At 36.8% G+C, this 20,455-nt stretch overlaps 2 protein-coding genes across 2 annotated transcripts; one reads left to right on the forward strand and one right to left on the reverse strand.

Moving 5' to 3' along the window:
- Window positions 1–4,533: 4,533 nt before the first annotated feature.
- Window positions 4,534–11,698, forward strand: LOC126715597 (uncharacterized). Its single transcript, XM_050416287.1, has 8 exons — window positions 4,534–4,720; window positions 5,018–5,106; window positions 5,435–5,498; window positions 5,715–5,792; window positions 8,510–8,586; window positions 8,693–8,759; window positions 8,843–8,950; window positions 11,276–11,698. Exons 1-8 carry the CDS (start codon window positions 4,649–4,651, stop codon window positions 11,303–11,305), a joined length of 585 nt encoding a protein of 194 aa, XP_050272244.1. The 5' UTR covers window positions 4,534–4,648; the 3' UTR covers window positions 11,306–11,698.
- Window positions 11,699–13,590: 1,892 nt separating this feature from the next.
- On the reverse strand, window positions 13,591–14,358 carry LOC126704890 (uncharacterized). Its single transcript, XM_050403882.1, has 2 exons — window positions 13,881–14,358; window positions 13,591–13,787 (listed from the first exon to the last, which is right to left on the reverse strand). The coding sequence occupies exons 1-2, from the start codon at window positions 14,005–14,007 to the stop codon at window positions 13,591–13,593; spliced, it is 324 nt and encodes a 107-aa protein (XP_050259839.1). The 5' UTR covers window positions 14,008–14,358.
- Window positions 14,359–20,455: the final 6,097 nt, after the last annotated feature.

The raw sequence follows: 20,455 nt of genomic DNA on the forward strand, positions 1-20,455 counted from the left end.
AGAGACGGCTAAGGAGGAGGAAGAGGAGATTTGGGAGGAGAAGGAGGAAGTTTGGGCTGTGTGGATTTCCCCAATGCACCTTTTTCGGGTTGAGATTCTATTAATTCCATCAAACTTATTTGGGATTTCCTTTGGATACCCATTTCGTCCGAAGTGATGATGTCTGCTTGTTGCTGAAAGTCAATGTTAGTCGATGTATTCTCGAGGGATGGAGGTTGATTGAACACTTCAAATTCGTCCGAGGAGTCTGACAAAGTCACAATCCCCTCTGGATTTTCTTCTTCTTCTTCTTTCTCTCTTTCTTCCTCCTCTTCCTTAGGAATGAGTTGGGACAATGATGCTTCTACTGAAGGGATTCCCACAAAGAGTGGTTGAGTAAGGGGTGTACCTTCAGGAATTGGAATACCCTCAGGAACGACAAATCCCTTATAAGCTACACTAATACGGTGAAGCCAAGGATCGTTGGCTTTTATCACACACTTAGGGGCTTGAAATGCCAAAGAAATGGGCGTGTACCCAAGGATTATGTGTGCTGCTCGTAATTAACCGTCAGTTTCATTTACGAACACCTCAGACTGTAAAATTCTATCTAGGCTCTCTCTGTTGACTAAGCTGAGCCGAGGTTTGGTAGAACGTCTGTCTGCAAAATCATTAAAGTAAAAGGAAATTTTGTTAGAAGCAGAGATAATGTAAAACAAAAGGTAAATATAAGCTAGGGTGCATAAATTTATGATTGTACCCCCACCTGGTGCTCCCTCCTCAGTCGGACAGGGTAGGCCATTATGCCATTCCCTAGAAAAAATTAAAAAATCCTCCTTTAGCCCTTTGTTTGATGTAGGGAGGCATTGGATTAACCTTACTTTGGGATACCTTGACTTAAGGTAATATCCCTGCCCCGTCAAATGGTGTAGGTTATATACCCAATTCACATCATGATGGGTCAAATTTAAGTTCATTCTCTCGTTTAGGACTTCTATACTCCCCAATACCCTAAACATATTTGGGGCGCATTGTGTGGGAGATAGTCTAAAGAACCTAAGATAGTTCCTAGTGATGTTACCCATGAGAATGGTCATCCCTCCCTCTATGAAGGCGATCATTGGGATGACCACCTCTCCTATTTTCCTAGCATCTACCCATTTCCCCTGGGCAGCGTATCTCATGCCCACTGTTGGTGGGATCCTGTACTTAGCCCTAAACCTTTCTATACTCTCCTCGGACTCAACTAAATGCTTGAACTTACCCATTTTCTAAGAAATTTTGAAGAGAAATTAACAAGTTTGAAACGAAAACTAAGAGGGTTCAAGAAAACTTACAGGTTTGAAAAGAAGGTCCTTGGACAAATTTTTAGTATTTGTAGACGCACAAGGAAGTGAGAGAAAGTGACAAGTTTAGTGTATGAGCTCTAGGACTGTGTTATTGTTGAAAGTAGGAAAGCGAATTGATTTGAAAAGCTATTTATAGTGGCACAGAAGTTACAAGCGGGAAAATTCCCGCTTGTAAACCTAGGAAAATCTTATACTGTTGGATTTACATCCTGTCGTTGAACGTGGGGGACAAGGGTGCCGCAAAAATTTAATGATGGCAAGCTCTGGACACCGAAACGTCAGGAGTGTGCCTTGAGCAGGTAAAAAGGCATTTGGGAGTTTGGGTAGACAGGGTATAACCATAAACGGGATGGGCTGAGGATATCAAAATCCTCATTTCCTCCCGAGGAGTCGAAAAACAAGATTTTAAGGGGCTATTGTGCGGGCCAGTTATCTAGAAGGTACTATTAAAACTGTACGAATTGGGCCTATGGCCAATCCGAGGATGATCAAATAAGGTTATAATGGGAATGGAATAAGAAGAAGAAATAAGGAGTGTATGTGATAGTCCAAAATATGTCCGAGGAGAAAAGTCATCTCGGAAACAGAGATCCGAGGTCAGTAAGAATGTCTTATCATCCTGGACATCCTTCAAGGTTGAATCACGATTAGAAGTCAAATATTGGATAAGGGATGACTAAAGGGAGGCAACAAATATCTTCAAAGGCTGCTACTTCCACATTAAACGCATCACAACTAACTTTTTGGCCGCATTAATGTGGAGGTGATATCTGAACAGTGGTTAAGCAGCCTTATAGTTGCTAGTTGAAGGTTCTGGGAGGCGTTGGATGGGACAAGAAGGAGTTCCAAGAAATTAACCTACACGTGTATGGTAGGGATGATACCAAAATTATAGTATATAGCATGGAGAAGTGGCCCAAAGGAAAGGGATCGAAAAATTAAGAAATCTTGGTAGTAATCCTTTGAACTCTTGTAACATTGATCATCAATTGGATAGTATAATATAACTTCTCGGACTGTGCCGGGGACAAATTTTCTCATTTCACTAATATTTGATTCTCTTAAATAAACAACTGTTTTTGTCTTTCTTACCAAATAGAACTAGTTCTTTTACCCACGCTCTACAAATTCATTGTTTGGACTTATTGGACTAAACTCAATCCTATATTGGGTCCAATCCAAATTCTGTCATCACAGCTTCTATCTCATCAGTAGAATATATACTAGATTCTTTAATAAGGTATTAAATTAACTTATGCTTTCTCTCTAGATGAATTCAATAATTTTAGCAAACAAAATGGATTCAATAATTGAGCATAAGTAAACCATGTAAAAGAAATCATCACTAACTGGTTCGTTTTTATTTTTTATTTTATTTTTTATGTTGCAACTTGGTAGAATTAGAGAGATTGAGTTGTTGTTGTTGTTGTTGTTGTTTTTTTTGTTTTTTTTTTCTTTCTTTATTGTATTAATTATCTTATTAAACTCAATTTAAATTGATTTAAGAGTAAATCCATTGGTGTATGTCTATTGCAAATTGTATAATTTTAATTGATGAAGTTAGAGGTAGAGTTAATTAGGGGTGACAATTTGTGTTCACGTGACGGGTTCGTGTTGTATTGACTCATGAGTATTCAACTATAGGTCAACCCTAACTCGATATGTTTATTAAAGAGGTCAGGATTCCTCAACCCTAACATAACCCATTTATTAAACGGGTTAGTCATGTTGACCTGTTTATCAGATTTTATCAAAATGAAAAAAAAAAAAAAAAACTAATTTTAGTATTAACCAAATTGATATGAATTATGAAAAACCAAACAAATAAATATTTTTAATATAAAATTCAAAAATAAGGAGTAACTATATCACAAATAATCATTCAAAACTAAAACATTTCTCAATATCATAAATAATCAATCATAATATGTCAAAGAAAATAAACCACAACAACTAATAAGTTTATATACCTAGGGTTTGAAGGGTATATTAGTAAAATGTCATTTAATTAAACGGGTCAAACATGTTAAACGAGTTTCATGTGATGGACACCAACTCAACCCGTTTATTAAATGAGTTAGTTGTGTCAACCTGAATATGACACGAACCCATTAAGTCTCAACCCATAATTTACTAATTTCGTGTTGTGTCGAGTTCATGGGTCGTGTCAAATTTTGCCACCCCTAGAGTTAATGCAAAGTTAGAATTTTAACAAGACACTGTAGAATTTAAAGACTTTTGATTAAGTATAATTGAAATAGAATATGTGGAATCTAAGTTAGTAAAAGTAGAAACATAGATGAAGAGGGTAGTAAGACTTGAACTTGATGGTCAAGAAATACCAAAGAGTGAGATCTTTTGATATCTTTGATCAATAATTTATAAAGATTAATAAATTGAAAATGATGTGAATTATATGTTAAGAGCAATGTGGATGAAATGGAGAAGTACATCAAGAGTATTGTGTACATGATCATAGATACCTATTAAGTGAATTGGAAGATTTTATAAGCCTCCCATTAGATTATCTTTGCCCTATGGTATTGAGTTTTTGGTTGTAAAGAAGCTGTGTACTAGTGAAAATACACAAAAATATAGGATTCAAAATGAGGAAATCGCTTAAAGATAACGGCAGCTCCAATTGATGAAAAACTGAGTGATAGTAAGCTTGAGATGATTTGGTTATATTAGAAGAGGGCGATTAAATATACCAATGAAAAATAGTAAGTTGATTCAAGTTTTTTTTTTTTTTTTAATAAGAAGTTGATTCAAGTTAATGGGACCAAAAAAAAAAAAAAAAGGACAAAAACGAAGAATAACATTAGTACAACTAGTAAAAAAAAAATGACTCAAAAAAAAAAAAAACTAGTAAAAAAATAACCTATCTATTAATTAAGTAACATAAAGTCTAACTTCAAATCTAATAAAACAATAGAAAAAAAAAATACACTTAACTAACCATGACCGTTCTTTTCCACAAAAAAAAAAAAAAAAAAAAAAAAAAAAAAAAAACCTAACCATTACTAATTTATTGAGAATCTATATTAAATCAAAAACAAATTTGGGAGTCTGGGACTATTCAATTTTAGAACATAATATTGCTAGTCTTCAAAAATGTTATCAATTTTCAAAATCACAAAAAAAAAAAAAAAAAAAAAATTAAAACATATATATTGCAGCATTAAAAAAAAGAAAAGAAAAGAAAAAAAGAGTGACCATTACACAACTCTAGTTAAACAGGCTTCTTCTCTCGATCTGCTGTACGTCCTTTCTTCACACACACACACACACACACACACACAAAGAAAGAGAAGATTACGATGATCGGAGTTGGGAAGATCAAGCAGTACTCGAACGTTCTCGACAAGCCTCTCAGCAAGGGCAAGCAAGAGGTCTCTCTCTCTCTCTCTCTCTCTCTCTCTCCCCCCATCTTTGCTCATTTTTGTTTATTTAATTCCGAAAATGAAGCCAATTTTGAATTTCATTTTGTTTTTGCTTTCTCTGCTCTACAACTTCCATTTCCTCTTAGATCTCACTCAAAACCTTTCAAAGTATTTACACTTTTTTTTATTAGATTGAAATAGCGAAGCAGAGACAGCGAATTTGGAATTTTTATATATTCTTTTGATTATCTGTATTTTTCATTTTTTTACTTTTATAGATTGAGGTTTTTTTTTTTTTTTTTGCAGGTGAGTTTGAGTGCGTTTGCGTTCTTGTTTTCGGAGCTTGTCCAATACAATCAGACGCAGGTGGACAATATTGCCGAGTTAGAACGAAGGTTTCATTCTTAATTTTTATAATCAATCGCCCAATTTTGTACTACTTTTGGATTTTGTGTTTGATTTGGAGTCATTATTACATTGCAACATGTTTTTGAGAACCATTGATGAAAATGAAAGTTTCTAAGGTGTACCTCCCTAGCGCTAGGGTTGCACCCCTTTTTGTACTATTTCAATGAAAAAATCACTAATAAGGAAAAGAAAAAGAAGACAGTGTAAAGAAGAAAGGAAAACTGTCGGAATTGTATGATCGGAAGATTAGGAAAACCTCATACTAGTTACTTACATTGAATTTTCATTAAATTTTGCCTTGTTCAAATGGATCAGGCTGGAGGATGCAGGCTATGCTGTTGGGGCTCGAGTTTTGGAACTTCTTTGCCATAGGGATAAGGTATGGCATGCAACTGAAAGTTCTTCTTTGGATTGATGTCTTTCTGAATGCATTTCTATTGGTATATTACTTTGATTTTACTGGAATTGATTTATCATCAATCAAAGTAGGCTATTATTGTTGGGGTTTATAATGCGTTAGTGTATGTGTGATACGTATGTCTTCTTTGATGAGGTTAGCATCAATAATATGGTGATATTCTTCTTGATACCACAGGGAAACAGAAGGGAAACACGATTGTTGGGCATTCTTTCGTTTGTACACAGCACAGTATGGAAGGTGTTATTTGGAAAGGTGAATGCTGTTGTTTTTGTTATTGTTTATATTTTTTTCCGTAATTCAATGGTTAAATGTTAAAGATATATGTAAGTGCATTTTGTTTGCCAGCACTTAAATCAAATGCTTTCTCAGTAACATTGATTTTTTTTTTTTTTTTTTTCCAAATATTTTTTTGTCACTCAGTTTCTGTATATCCTGATTTTCTGGATGTTCTGATAGTTGGATTACTAAGTGTTTGAATGAACTAAAGTTAAGGAAATTTGAAGTGCCTTTTCTTTCTTAGAGAAAGGTGCTTCTTTACATGAATTACTTGCTACTTTAATATTATTAGTGTGTGCACACACATGAGATTATCATATGAGCCTTATTGTAAACTACGTCCATTTTACCTGCTTGACTCGAAAGCTTTGCCTTTAATCGTCATAAAATCTGAAAATGGTATGTTTCTTTATGTGGTGGATATATGAAGTATATTTCATGGCACCAAACTTACAAGTTGGCTGTTTACTTGTTTTTATTTTCTCAGTTCTGTTTTAATGTAGTGATAGAATGAAAATTCATTTGGAAATGGCACAATTGTTTTTGAAAAGTTTTGTTATTGGTGTATCTTGAGAGAGAGAGAGAGAGAGAGAGAGAGGGAGAGATGTTTTGCCAATGAGCTATAGCTCAAATGAGGGCTATTCAACAACCCACGCAACCTGACCCAAGCAGATTTCGATGGCTGTTTCAGTTGAAATCTTATTTCATTATGACAAAGTCCAATTGTCATTGGTTTAAGTGACAAAACCAAACGACTGATCTCTAAGACTCTCTCTAATAACACCACCATTTGTAGGTAAGATGATGCCAATTGTGTCTGAGGGAGGCCAGAATCTGTTGTGGGATGTTGAGATCTTGTTGTGGGAGGCTGGGATTTGCCAGTGGCCAACCCCTTCTCTCCCTCCCTTGCCATCAATTTCCTCGTCTTTGTTGTTGACTCGCCAAACTGACTAAACTGTCAGATTTGATTGATAACTTGAAGATTCTATTTAGTTGATAACTTGGACATTGCAGGTCCAACATTGGTCATTGATTTTTTGAACATGATGTGCTTAGTTCAAGTGGTAGGTCAAACAAAAACCTGGCCCATGAATACTCATAGCTCTAATGACACTCCCTTCTCCTTTAAGAATGATTGAAAATGAAGTGAGAGGTGCCTATCTTTAACATCCTCAATCCAGAGCTCCATGGCTCTAGCCAGTTGAAACAGAGCTGGAGTTGAGTGTCCTAATTTTGTCCTCAAAGAGCATATTTTGCAGTCTTTGTTTGATTGAATGTGTGCATTAGGAGGCATCTGTTCAATTTCTCTTGTAGATTTTATTGATTTCCTATCCAAGAATGGTTTCAGTGCCATAGAGAAGCTAAGGTGTGGTTGCCATGTCTCTATTTGTTAGACTCTGCGGTATGAAATAAATAAGAGGATTTTTCATGGAGTTGGGTGTCCTACTTTTGTCATCATAGAGCATATCCTGTGGTCTTTGGTCGACTGAATGCATGCACTAGGAGGCATTCCTTCAATATCTTTTGTAGATTTATTGATTTCCTTTCTTTGTGATTTGTATACTTTGGAAAGTGCCTGTTCACATCTATATACGTGGTATTTTATTTTCCTTTTCTAATAATAATATATATATATATATATATATATATTTTGCATCTAATTCTCTAAGTTCCCACTTTTGCGGGGTCTAGGAAAGTTGATTGGTAGGCAGCATTAACCCTTTTTTTTTTTTGGAGAGGCTGATTCCCAGGTTTGAACCTGTGACCTGTCAATGTTTTGGAAGGCACCTGCCATCACAAGGCCCCACCTCTTCTAATAAGATTTTTTACTTATAAAACAAAAGTGCTGGTATTAATGAGGATCCTCATTGTAGGGATAGTATATGTGGTATATTTACTGTGAAATGTGGTTATGTAATACAAACAATGAGTTAGACAAATTCTCTATCTAATATGAGGATTATTTTATTTTATCTTCTTTTTTTTGATGAATTATTTTATCTTTTAGTTCATCTTAGCATATGTAATTCTAACACTTGTCTTCTTTGGTAAGTAGGATTTTGGTTTTAATCTTGCTACCACAATAAGGGGAAAAAGTTGCATGTGATTATAAAATTATGTATATCAAGTATTTGTGTTAGCTTTTTTTAGCCTTTATAGTAATTGTGGATGATGCTTGTGAGAATTCAGAACTACACTAGATAATCACTGTTATTATTTTTGTTCCTAGTCAATTTTCATTAGTATGATGGTATATTTATGGATGTTGTTCTTGTTGTTATCAACTTATCATCATTATTTCTTATTCATTAAAAAAAATAAGCATTACTTGTGTGCCGGTCAATTCCAATTATATTGTTTGAAGATCTGGTGCACTCAATGTTGAACAATTTACTTCAAGACTGTGGAACATTTAGACAGTGAAGGTTACTGCTTAGACTTCATGAATGATATAAATGATGATATTGGATGAATCTATATAAATATGGGCTTTGCTTAGTCATTGATTTAGCAGAAAATTCAGGGGTGTATTTCTGTTGGATATCTGTCCCTTTTCATTTTAAATACACAATTCAGACCAGAAATTCTTCATGCTGGTGTGTATTTCTGTTGTGTCTGGACTAGAAAACTTTAACTCCATGAAATACTCAAATTCATTGATAATCTTACCATATCTTTTGTCATCATATTAGGTGGCTGACTCACTTGAGAAAGGCACCGAACATGAAGATGAATACATGATCAGCGAAAAGGAGCTCCTTGTGAATAGGTAAGAAATTTCGTGGCTGTTGTACTTTATATTGCTAATATTACAACTAGCTGAAAATGTAGATTTTTACAATATTTTCCAGCTAATACACCAATTTGGGTTGTAGATTTATTTCAATTCCAAAAGACATGGGGACATTTAACTGTGGGGCGTTTGTTGCTGGAATAGTAAGAGTAAGTGCTTCATTGCCTTTGTTCCTATCAATTGACAGTCTAGATGTTGGAGGCTCTAATGGGCTTTTTCTTTATCTTTGAAGGGTGTTTTGGATAGTGCTGGTTTTCCAGCTGTTGTAACAGCTCATTTTGTGCCCATGGAAGGTCAGCAAAGGCCTCGAACAACCATTTTAATAAAATTTGCTGAGGAGGTAAAAACAACTAATTTCCTTTTCAAATATATTTGTTTGCAGTTACATAAGTAAAGCTGTAAAAGACTTGGCAGAAGGCCTGGTTAGGACCCAGAGGTTTTAAGTCACAGTGATTACAGGCATAGTATAACAAATTTAAACAAAAAAACTGTTTGCAGTTGACAAAATGTTTTTTTTTTTTTTGATAGGTAAATAGGTGGGGGGGGGATTGGTGGGGTTCGTACCTCAATTTCCAGATACCACAAAAGGTGTTGGAACCACTGGGGTTTCCCTAGAATCCCTTGATAAGATGTTTTCCACACTCATAATGCATTTCTTTCTAAACAAAGCTGATGTCATCCTCTTGAAACACCCCCTGCCCCTACTCTTCCTCATTTATCTTCCTTTTCTTCTCTCTTCCCAAATTTATACCTGGGCTCATCTTGTTCATCTCAACATGGAGTAGCCTTGATGTCCCAATAGATTCGAACTTGCATGTGTTCGCCACTGCAGTTCGCTTAATGTAACCTATACATATATATGCTTAATTTGGGAGATGATGAATGCTTGTAAGATGTGTTGTAGTTCAAGAATGCTTTGCAATTGCATTCAGATGCTGAGAAATTATAAAGTGAAAGTTCCTTGCTACTTTCTCAACTAGACTACCATTAGATCATTGAATTTCATAATAACTACCATTAGTTGCATACAAGTTCTAGTTTTCCAACAATTTTTTGTAGTTATGTCACTTTAAAGAATGAATGAGTCTCAAAATTCCTTGCAAAATTATTAAGTATACCTACCTTTATCCTTGAGATATTTAATGCTGCTAAGGGCCATATGATGTGCTTAGGGTTGCCTTTAATACATAAGAGATTACGGTTGCCCAGAACTTTATGTTATCCACCCAGAAAGATGTTCACAACCTCTCTAGACACTTTTCATTCTGTTTCGTATCTCATTCTAGTTCCAGCTTCCAAGTTATGAAGACAGTGTTCATATGCCAACTCTCCATCGTAGGAATGCCTTGGGTGATATTTTCGAGGCAAACAACTGTAGTTACCAAAGTTAGATATGCATGAAAAATTAAGTCTTGATCCTCTTGTTCAGGGTTCATCATATTGCATGTTATGTGGATTAAGGAGTGTAGTGTTTCAGCTAAGAACCTTGTAGATACCTGGTCTCCCTTATGAGTTATGAGGAGAACTAGTTTCGACTCCCCCATTGCTCACTTGTTGTAACAATGATAAAAAATGAGTGTAATGGTCCAGATCATTAATATTTGAGAGTCAACCCCCAGAAAAATGGAACTGTGACAAAGAACGTGCCATAACAATTGTTTGATTCTTCTATTTTTACTCAAGGACTCATGGATATACTCTTTTTTCGCCTTTCTGCATAGGTCTGTTATCATTAATCTTTGTAATTTGCCATTTTTTGGTTAAAGATTGGGATGAGTTGGGATAGGGTGTTTTTGGTTGGTTCAAAACTAAATTGGGTCAAAGATAGAACATTGTTGGAGCCAGGAGAGGCAACTGGATGTCCAAAAAAGGAAGAAAGAAAGACCAACTTTTAGCGTGGTAAAGTTTGGCATGTGCTGGAGTACATCCACATGTATTTAAAAAATGGTGATAGCTTGCTGGGGGCCTTCATTGTGAAACTGGATAGTGTTCTCTGACATTATTTACCACGTTCCTCTTGGTCTACTGATATATTTAATCTATGTCAATTCAACCTGAACAAGAAATGCATGGCATGATGGCCATTAGCATAGTTTCTAATAACATTGAACAACATGCCTAGATCTGTAAAAGTAGCTAAATAGGTAAGGGGATCAGCATTTGATTGCTCTGAATTCTGCTTGAAGTGTGCGCACTTATGTTTGAGTTACTATTCGGCCATAAATTGGGTTTTGTTCTTCTGGCTTGAGCTCCTGAGTGGTATTCAAAAATGTAAAGCTGGTCTAGATTAGAAGGTAGAAGTGAAAAAGGGCATATCCACTGCGTTACACGTCATGCCACTTAAAATTTCTAACATCTCTTTGTTGGGTGACATTTTCCTTCTTCTTTACGAGGGGCTTCTGAGCTGTAAACGGGCCTTTAGAGTTCACATTAAAATTTTGTGTGTGTTTACTTCATCCCCAAATTTTGTGTGATACAGCATATTTGATTATATAAACTTTTATAAGCATAGGTTATATATGTAGAACACAATAGAATGTTTTCTATCTAGGTTTAAAATGTGTATAGAGTCTATAGACCTGCTTATTGCAGCATGCTCTTTTTCTGACTAGTGAGTATATGTATATACACAATTTTTCTCATCTGCTGTTGGCCTTTCATCTAGGTACTACGAAGAGAAGCAAGGTTAGGTTGATATATGTGCCAGGACTTATTACATGTAATGTTTATGATGCTCAGCAAGAACATGATGAATGTGTTAATGCTCTGCAACAACATGGTGAAGGATGGTGAATTTTTTAGCTGGTTTGTCAAATTAATTATGATTTTCACCTGCCAATTCTGTCGCTTGGGCCAAATTGAATTCCTATCATTGATTTGTATTGTTGTATACTCTATTTCATGGCACAGTAACTATGTGGATCTAGAATTAGCAATTACCATCGGTCAGTCGATGTAGAAAAGGAACAAATGAAAGAAAAAAAAAATTGTTAATTTCTATGTTTATATGAACTCAAGCAGATTGTTTAAGCAGAGAGATTGTTTTATGATTTGTAGTTAAGTGAGAAACAAATAGTGTTACTATAAATCTGTGTGTATATGGGCTTGTGTCTCTGGGTGGATGGATGTTTGTTCGCATGCATGGGATATCAAGGGCCCGTTTGGTAGAGGAGTTTGAGTAATGTTGTTTGTATTTTTTTGAAATACGTGTGAGTGAAAAAATGTGTGAAAATGCGTGTAATGTTGTTTAAAAACTGAAAACATGTGTTTAAGATGCTTTACCAAATGAGGCCTTGAATTCTTGTATGCATTGTTGCAACAATGGCAGAGCACAGCTTCATTCCCATTGAAGTTTGGATTTTTTATTAGTTTAGTGGAAGGGTGGCTTTCACTTGGTAGGATGTTCAATATTTTTGTTTGAAAATATATTTTTACTTCATAAGTTATTTCGGCTAATAACCATATGTGACGTAGGATTTTGGTGAATTTCAATCAAATATTGTAATTATGAATTTGCCTTGTAAAATCCCAGACAGCCATTTCTAAGAGAGGCTAAAGGGGCTCTCTGGCAAATGCAAAAATAGTAGATAGTTGTGCCCTTCGGTTAGGTGTATTGGTACATACAGATTGAAACAAAGTCTTAAAATGTATTGAAGTGGAAGTTTCATAAAGATGAATAGCTTGTAACCTGAAGAGGCTCTGAAACTTGAGAACATGATCAAAACCACTCTATAGGTTGATGTTGGATATCCAGGGATAAGGAGAGAGATGAAGGAGATTTTAGAGGAGAAGATGAGAGGGATGGTGGGCTTTTCTCCCCTTTCAAAGTTTAAAACATGGTCTAATCTCAGCCCTACTCAAGAGGCACAGCACCAGTAGTTTAAAAAAAGCAATAGGTTTTAAGTTGAATCAGTATCAGTATTCATCTCTAGATTTCTCTTCTTTTAGGTCATCTACATGCTTTTTCTAAGACAAAATCAAACCAAATAATTCATGGCGCACTCTGTTATTATAGGCATCAGAGTCAAATTAGGTAGACAGCATCCTTGAACATACATGCTTCCGTTTTTGGTTTTTCTAATTATCAGATTTCATTATGTTTTTTATAATTGGTATTCAGTAGTAGCACTTAGGAATTTGTTTCGTAAATGAGATTTTAAAAAAAAAATTTATTACTATTATTATTATTATGTGTTTTTGGAGGAGACACCGGTCACATGAATGAACTGAACTACATGACTATTTTAATTTTTTGAAATTTTTTTTTGCCAATTTCAATTTTTAGGAGGCCAAATATATTTTTTTAATCCAAAATTTAAAAGCTCTATATATGTACTATTTAAAATTATTAAGTGTTACAGGCTGGCAAGCAGCATTCATGTCTTGGTAACGAGATTAGGCGAATTTTTAGAATAACTCCATCATGGAATTTTCAAAATCTTATCCATTAATTTTAAAAAGAATATATTGAATTTTAACACATCATCAATAATTTAAATATATACGAAATAGAGGATAGTTAATAAGGTTGATTATGCAGTAAAATTTAATCTATTCATTTCAAAATAGGTAAATAGGATTTCAATTTTTAAGAAGCCCACGATAGAGTTATTCCAAAAATTTTAGAATATTTTAGCCCTTGCTAACATAGTTGTCAAATCGTGAATCGTATCGTGAATCGTTTTTTCATTTTTATGTATCGTGTATCGTAAAATACACAAACACTATATAAAATTTATAAAACATTATACATATACATATATTTATTATAAAATTGAAACATATGCAAATAATGACTACTTTAATTATCACTTATGTTAAAGTATTTGACTAAGCTAACCAAGTAAACCAAATGGAAATATATTTTTAACATCCATATCCAAAAGATAAAAATATCCATATCCAAATTCATTAGAGTTCAATGTCACTACATATTATATTAGTCAAAATATTTTTTTTCCTAATCATATTCATCACTACCTAATCAAAATCATCAAAATCATCTCCATAGTCCAAGTCAATGAAGTTATCATCTTCATCATCTTGCAAAATCATTTCATCATTGGCATCTTCTTGTACATCTTCTTCATCATCTCCAACATCCACTATCTCTTCTGGTTCTTCAACTTCAATAACTTTTTCTTTACTTTTCTTTTTGGCATTCAAATTTCTTGGACCTATAAAAATAATAACAAAAAATATATATTGTCAAAATTAGCATTTTATTCATAATATAGAAAAGAAAATTTCAATTTAATATAAATTTATACCTCTCTTTCTTTTTCTACTACATCCTTCCTCATTAACTTCAAAGCATTCATGAATGTCCATCCATGAAGTATCTTCTGGCAAGCAAGGTTCTTCCTTTTCGGTAATCCATTCATCATCAGATTCCATATCCGATAGACAAATTGAATCATATGAGTCACCATTCTCTTCTCTCTTTATTTGTCTCAACTCCAAATTAATATTATAGTTTACAAACACCAAAGCATTCACTCTTTGTTGCTCAAGACGATTTCTTTTTTTAGTGTGTACATGATCAAAAGTACTCCAATTTCTTTCACATCCCGTTGCACTACAAGTTAGGCTTAAGACACGTATAGCTAAGTTTTGAAGCTCTTTGCAATGTACTCCATAACTTTCCCACCACAATGCTATATTACCAACAAAAGAAATTGTAAAGGGCTACAATATAATTATGATAACAACAAATAAAAAGCTACATTAAGATGATAATGATAATAACAATAGCACATACCTGGCTGCTTCTTTGTTCTTGTAAGTATAGCCATTTCTTTTCCAAACAAACCCTTAGCTTTATCAAATTTCTCCAATTGTAGATCAATCCTACACCTCTCCAAAGTTATAGGACACATCCTTTCAATCACTTCATAAAGTCCAACTCTCACTTCTTCATTTGCAACAAAGTTGGGATCATAATGAAACCTATCACAGTTTTATATCTTATAAATAAATAGGCATACAAAATATAAAGATAAAGATTAAAATATATAACAATTCAAATAATGAACTTACTTAGGATTGAGAAAATAAGCTGCTGCATGTAAAGGCCTATGAAGTTGAAGCTCCCATCTAGTTTCAATAATTCTCAATATAGGTCTATATCTCCTTTGCACATCATTAAAATTTTTCCGGATTTGCTCTTTTGCTCTATCCATAGCTTCATATATGTAGCCCATTGCTAGTTTTACATCACCATCTACAAGCCTTAAAACTTTTACTAACAGGATCACACATTTCAAGCAAAATTTAATAGCAGGCCAAAACTTTGGATCACTCAAGACAATTAATTGGACATTAATGCCATCACTTTTCTTTGCATAGGGACTCTTAGCCCATTCCTCAGATGCAAACATAGACCTTAATCCAATCTTTTGTTGATATATACTCTTCAAAGTTAAGTAGGCAGTGGCAAATCTTGTGACACCTTGTCTTGCCAATTCCCTCCCTTTTCTTAAATCTATGACGGTAAATAAAAACAGTGATCTTCTTTGCTTTTTTTATAGTATTTGCATGCACAGGCAAATCACCAATGTCATGAAGCATCAAATCAATGCAGTGGGTAGTACAAGGATTCCAAAAGATCTTACGTCTTTTTTCCATTAATTTTTCACCAACTGAAACATAAGCTGAAGCACTATCTGTCACTACTTGTACCACATTCTCCTCTCCAATTTTTTGCACCAAAGAATCAAGCAATTGAAATAAATTTTCAGCATTCTTGGAAATATCGGAGGTGTCAATAGATTTAAGAAAAACTATTCCCTTTGGACTATTGACAAGGAAGTTTGTGATAGACCTCTCTCTATTATCCGTCCATCCATCTGGCATTAAAGTGTAACCTGTTTTTTTCCACTCATTTTTATACTTATCCAATGTGAAGTGCATATTTTCTACCTCTTTTTTCAAGAAAGTCACCCTTGTTTCATGATAAGTAGGGAGTTTCAATCCCTTGCCATAATTAGCAACTGAATCCATCATTTTTTTAAACAAAGGGCTCTTAACTAAATGAAAAGGTATAGCATGAGCATAAAAAAATCTACAAATAGCCAAACAAGTTGCAGTACGATCTTTCACCAAGGAAGGTAAAGTCACTTGTTTAGAATTTGATTTCCCTTTTAAGTATGCATCCATGGTTCCCTTTTTTGCATTATCACCACCAATCTTTTGTAATTCATCTTCTTGAAGACATTCAACATCAAACTCATCATCAAGTTGCTCATTTTTTTTTAATGTTTTCCAAAAGTTTGGCAAAATAATTTTTAACATCTTCGGGCACCTTCAAGCATGGTTTAACATCCTTATGTGTATGTGCCAAATGGTTTTTCATTCTTATGACTCCACCCCAATATTCATTTGAGCAATAATTACATTTAAGCTTAAGCCTACTTGTCTTATCATCATTGATACGTAGACAATGATCCCAAGTGGGATCTTTCTCCTTATTTCTTTTCCTCCTATCACCCTTTTTTTTTTTTTTTATATACCTAAAAGCAAATATGAACACATGAATTTATAGTCAATCAACAATTTTTATGTACACAAATTAAGTATCACAGTCATAGTTACACTATCACAAATTCACAATATTAATATTAACATTACAAAATACATATATATATATATAATATTTATATATAAACACTCATATACATACATTGATACATATTCAGTTATACTAAACTAATTTTTTATAAGCCACTCGGTTATATTAAACTAAATTAACTAATATAATATGTTAATAACAATAAATAATTACAATAATTTTTCAGTATAAAGAATTAATCAAAAAATTTTATTAAGAAAAAAGAAAAACTAACCTTACACACATAGTGGACCCAACGTGAGGCAGTGCTTGTTGTTGTTGTTGTCTTGCTCTAGTAGCATGTGAGAGTGTAGGACTTTTGGGTTAGGAAAAGGAATAGAAGAAAAAGACAAGATTGTGGTCCTTTGGAGCTTGTGGTCCCTTGATGAGAGATCTCTTGGAACTTGATGATCTAAAAGGTAAAAAGATGGAATCAAATAGAGAGGAAGCCAAAGGGGTTTTGGGAAAGTTGAGAGCTTGAGAATTGAGATACAAAGGAAAAAAAACGTGTGGGTGACTACTGACTGGTGCGGCTATGTGTGGATAAATAGATTTAATTGTGGTTCAATTTTTTTAGGGCTAAAAAAAAAAAAATAAATAATTAAGAAGGCTTTTGTATTGGGCCAAACTACCAAAATAGCCCTACTTGCTTTTAAAAAAATGAAAAAACGTTTTGGGCTGAAATTTTGGTTAAAAAAGCCTATTTAAGCCAATTGTTTATGTATCGTCCGATACAACTGATACGTACGATACACACGATACGTACGATACATACAATTGTATCGTTCGATTCATATGCACCTACGATACGTATCAACGATACAACACTTTTTTCAAACGATACGATACGTATTGCGTATCGTACGATATTGACAACTATGCTTGCTAATGTGTCTACACATTTAATTGCTTTATGATAAATATGGCAAACTTCATAAGCCACAGTGATGAATTTGGCTCATCAACCACCTGCAATTGCGGCCAACAATGTCAGCAAAGGAATTGTTAGGTGAACTGTGCAAGCCTAAAACGAGACTGTTGGGCTCAACCTCACTTGGGCTCACAATTTATTTGTAAGGTGGGCTTCAAGATTTCCTACTTTGGGTCATTCTCGGCACAGAGACTCAAAGTAATGTTCCTCCCCCCTCTAAATCACTGTTTTCACTCCTTTTTTCTGAACCCCTTCATCCTCCCCAACTTCTGCTATTTATAGCTTAGGTTAGTGGGAAGATCATGATTACTGCCATCGCTAGTGCAATTGAAGGTCCAATATTATCTGTTTTAAGTGGGTGTTTAGGTGAGAGTGGGATGTAACAATTATGGCCTTGGAACTTGGTTCCAGTTCAGGCGAATCTGCTCGGTAATGATGTTCCTCGAGCATCTCATGACTTGCCCGGACAGGGTTTATATGATTGTTCAGGAGGTTCTATGCCGAGCGCAGCTCAGGATCCGAGGCCCAAAACTCGTTCTTTATGAAGGCAGTTTCAAGAAGGGTTTAGGGCGATGGGGCCGTTCCATTGGGCCTGAGCCCAGGGCCCATATGGGTCTTGGGATCTCGGTGCCATACATTAGCCCCCCTTTGATTCATACCCGGTTGCCGGGAAGAATCAAGGAGCCAGCCGAGCCTTTTGGTCTCGGAAGTCTTATGGCCTGGGACTCATGTGGTTATGGGTTCTCATTAATGCTCATCTTAAAAGACGCGCTGTTTCGTTACGCTAGGTTCAGTTGTCATTATTGCCTGACGGTTCGCGAACCGAAGCGGCGCGCGTGTCGGTTATCTTTGGCATCCGAATGGTCATTCGTGAATTGTGCCCATTTATTGCTTGATTGAACGTTCCTTTGCCCTTTTTCTGATCCTATAAATAGCCTTCCTCAGAACATTCTTTCACTTTTTTTTCACCTCTGATCCTTCGAGCTTACTTTCTGCCGACCAACTCTTTGTGTGCTTACTCACCTGCCCAGAGTTCTTTCCTCCCTTAGAACCCAAAGTAAGGCCTCTTCCCCTTCCTATTCCTTCAGCTTATTTCTTCAAGTTCCCTTTCATAGCATTTAGCGTCACAGATGGGCTACTCTCATCTCTTGGAGGCCCCGGCTGCCCTGGCCATTTTTAGGCGTAAGTTTAATATTCCCGATGACGTGGAAGTGACTTACTGCCACGAGAGTGAAATCGCTCTCCACCGAGGACTAGGCACGACCTTTTTTCCTTTAATGTCAATTCTAGAGGGTGGGGTTAGATTCCTCGTGGATCCCCTTTTAGCAGATACACTTAGGTACTACGGATTGTGTCCCGACCAGCTTCCCCCCAACTTTTACCGGGTAGTTAGCTGCGTCAATAGGTTGAACCACACATTTGATTTACAGTTAAATTACCATGATATTAACCATATGTATAGCCTTTGTGGGAACAAAGCTACCAATTATTACCTAAAAACAAGAGATAATCGGGTACGACTAATATCTTGCCTACCTGATTCAAATAGGAACTCCATCGGGGAGTTTGTTCGGGTGCGCGACAACTGGTTTGCCGGAGATGTCCCTTGCCCTCTTTCACGGCGTGAAATGGGTTCGTACCGATCCCTTGATCTAACTGTTTTTCCCCCCTTTTTTCCTTTTCTTTCCTCTTTATTGAAGTAGATCTTCATCATCGGATATTGATATAACACTTGTTCTTTTGCAGATGGCAAAGTGTTCATTCCGGACATCAGAACCGTCCACATGAAAGACCTGAACTTCATCCTTCGTTCCGAGATATTCGTGCATTAGGACGGACAGCTCTGGGCCTCGCACCTGATCCTCGGAGTAGAGCCAATTTACTCTACCTGGCAGACCTTTAAGCAGGCACTATTAGTTGATAGTCCCCTGTTGTCATGTATTGACGGTTCGCGAACTTTTTGCCGCCGAAGCTTACAACCGGGGAGGCAAGGGAGTTCGGAAGGCGCTACACTTGCTCGAACGAGTTAGCTCCTTTACGGGACGAGTCCGCGGAATGTGTGTCTCGGCGTCTTAGAGAGTTAGCTCACGAGACAATTCAACAAGAGGACCCTGTTCAAGAGCAAGCGCAGCCCGAGAACCCAGCTGCGGAGCCCGAGCAACCAGCGGTTGAAGCGACTGCCTTATCGGCTGAAGATACCCAACCCGTCGGAAACATGGTGTCAAGGAAGGTTATGACTATTGATCGCTTTGTGCCTGGTGCACGGCAACCCAACCAGCCCCCACCTTTTAAGGGTCGGAGCCAGGTGCCTCCCCCTCCACCCTCTTCTCAAGCTGGACGAGCCCATAAGAAATAGAAGGTCACCGATCAACCATCCACGGGTCCGGGAGATGCTGCCGTCCAGACTCCTCCCCAGCCAACAGGGGGGATCGTTATTCGCGAGCCGCAGACCCAGGTCGGTCCGGGGGTTGCGTCCTCCTTCCAAGCGGCTCCAGCATGGAAGCCCAAGTTCTTGTTGGACGGCAAGCCTTTGCCTTCGATCGCCTGTGTGCGGCTGTGGGAGAAAGGCGAGGGTGGCCGTATTGCCCAGACCCTAGCTGAGGGTCTTCTTCTTCCCAACGATGTGCATGCCTTCGAGGAGGGGTCCGAGGAGTCCGTGGGGCGCCGGTTAGAGTGGCACGCTATTGCGGTAACTCCTTAGTTGTCTATTCCTTTCCATACATTTACTTCTATTTCCGTACTAACTTTTGTGATTGCCAGGCTGCTCAACTGGCTCACATACTGGCTGGCCGTATACAGGATCTTGCCGAGGAGGTCGACTGTGGGAAGGGGGCGCGGGAGTCAGCTGCCAAAACAGCGAAGGAAAAACTAAAGGCAGCTGAATCCGCCGAGAAGAAGGCCGCTGCCGCGGAGAAAAATAGAGCGCTGGCGGAGAAGAGGTGTGCTGAACTTTTGGCTAAGCAGAACGAAACGAACGTGAAGCTAGCTGAAGCCATTAGCCTCAACACCTCTCAAGCCGAGGAGCTAACCGACCTGAGGGCAACCCTGGAAGCCTGCAAGCAGAAGTGGTACAACGAGGGATTCGCTGATGCCGAGCAATCTGCAGAACCGGTAGTGGTCCAGGCCCGGAAGCTGGGTTTTGAGGCCGGGTGGTTTGCCGCTCTTCAAGCTCTGGGAGTTCCCGGGGATTCCCCTCTAAGAGACCTTGGCCAAATTCCTTTCCCGAGCCCCGTTACTGCCATGCAGGATCCACAAGCTGCTGCTGAGGAGGAAGAAACGACAAGCATGAGGGAGCTGGTTGAACA

The sequence above is a fragment of the Quercus robur genome, chromosome 2, assembly GCF_932294415.1.
Source record: "Quercus robur chromosome 2, dhQueRobu3.1, whole genome shotgun sequence".
Taxonomy (NCBI): domain Eukaryota; kingdom Viridiplantae; phylum Streptophyta; class Magnoliopsida; order Fagales; family Fagaceae; genus Quercus; species Quercus robur.

Coding starts and splice junctions, on each gene's coding strand:
- LOC126715597 (XM_050416287.1), top strand. CDS start 4,649: ATGATCGGAGTTGGGAAGATCAAGCAGTACTCGAACGTTCTCGACAAG. Junction 5,793..8,509: donor GGAAGGTGTTATTTGGAAAG/GTGAATGCTGTT, acceptor TCATCATATTAG/GTGGCTGACTCACTTGAGAA. Junction 8,951..11,275: donor TAATAAAATTTGCTGAGGAG/GTAAAAACAACT, acceptor CCTTTCATCTAG/GTACTACGAAGAGAAGCAAG.
- LOC126704890 (XM_050403882.1), bottom strand. CDS start 14,007: ATGGAATCTGATGATGAATGGATTACCGAAAAGGAAGAACCTTGCTTG. Junction 13,788..13,880: donor TAGTAGAAAAAGAAAGAGAG/GTATAAATTTAT, acceptor TTATTTTTATAG/GTCCAAGAAATTTGAATGCC.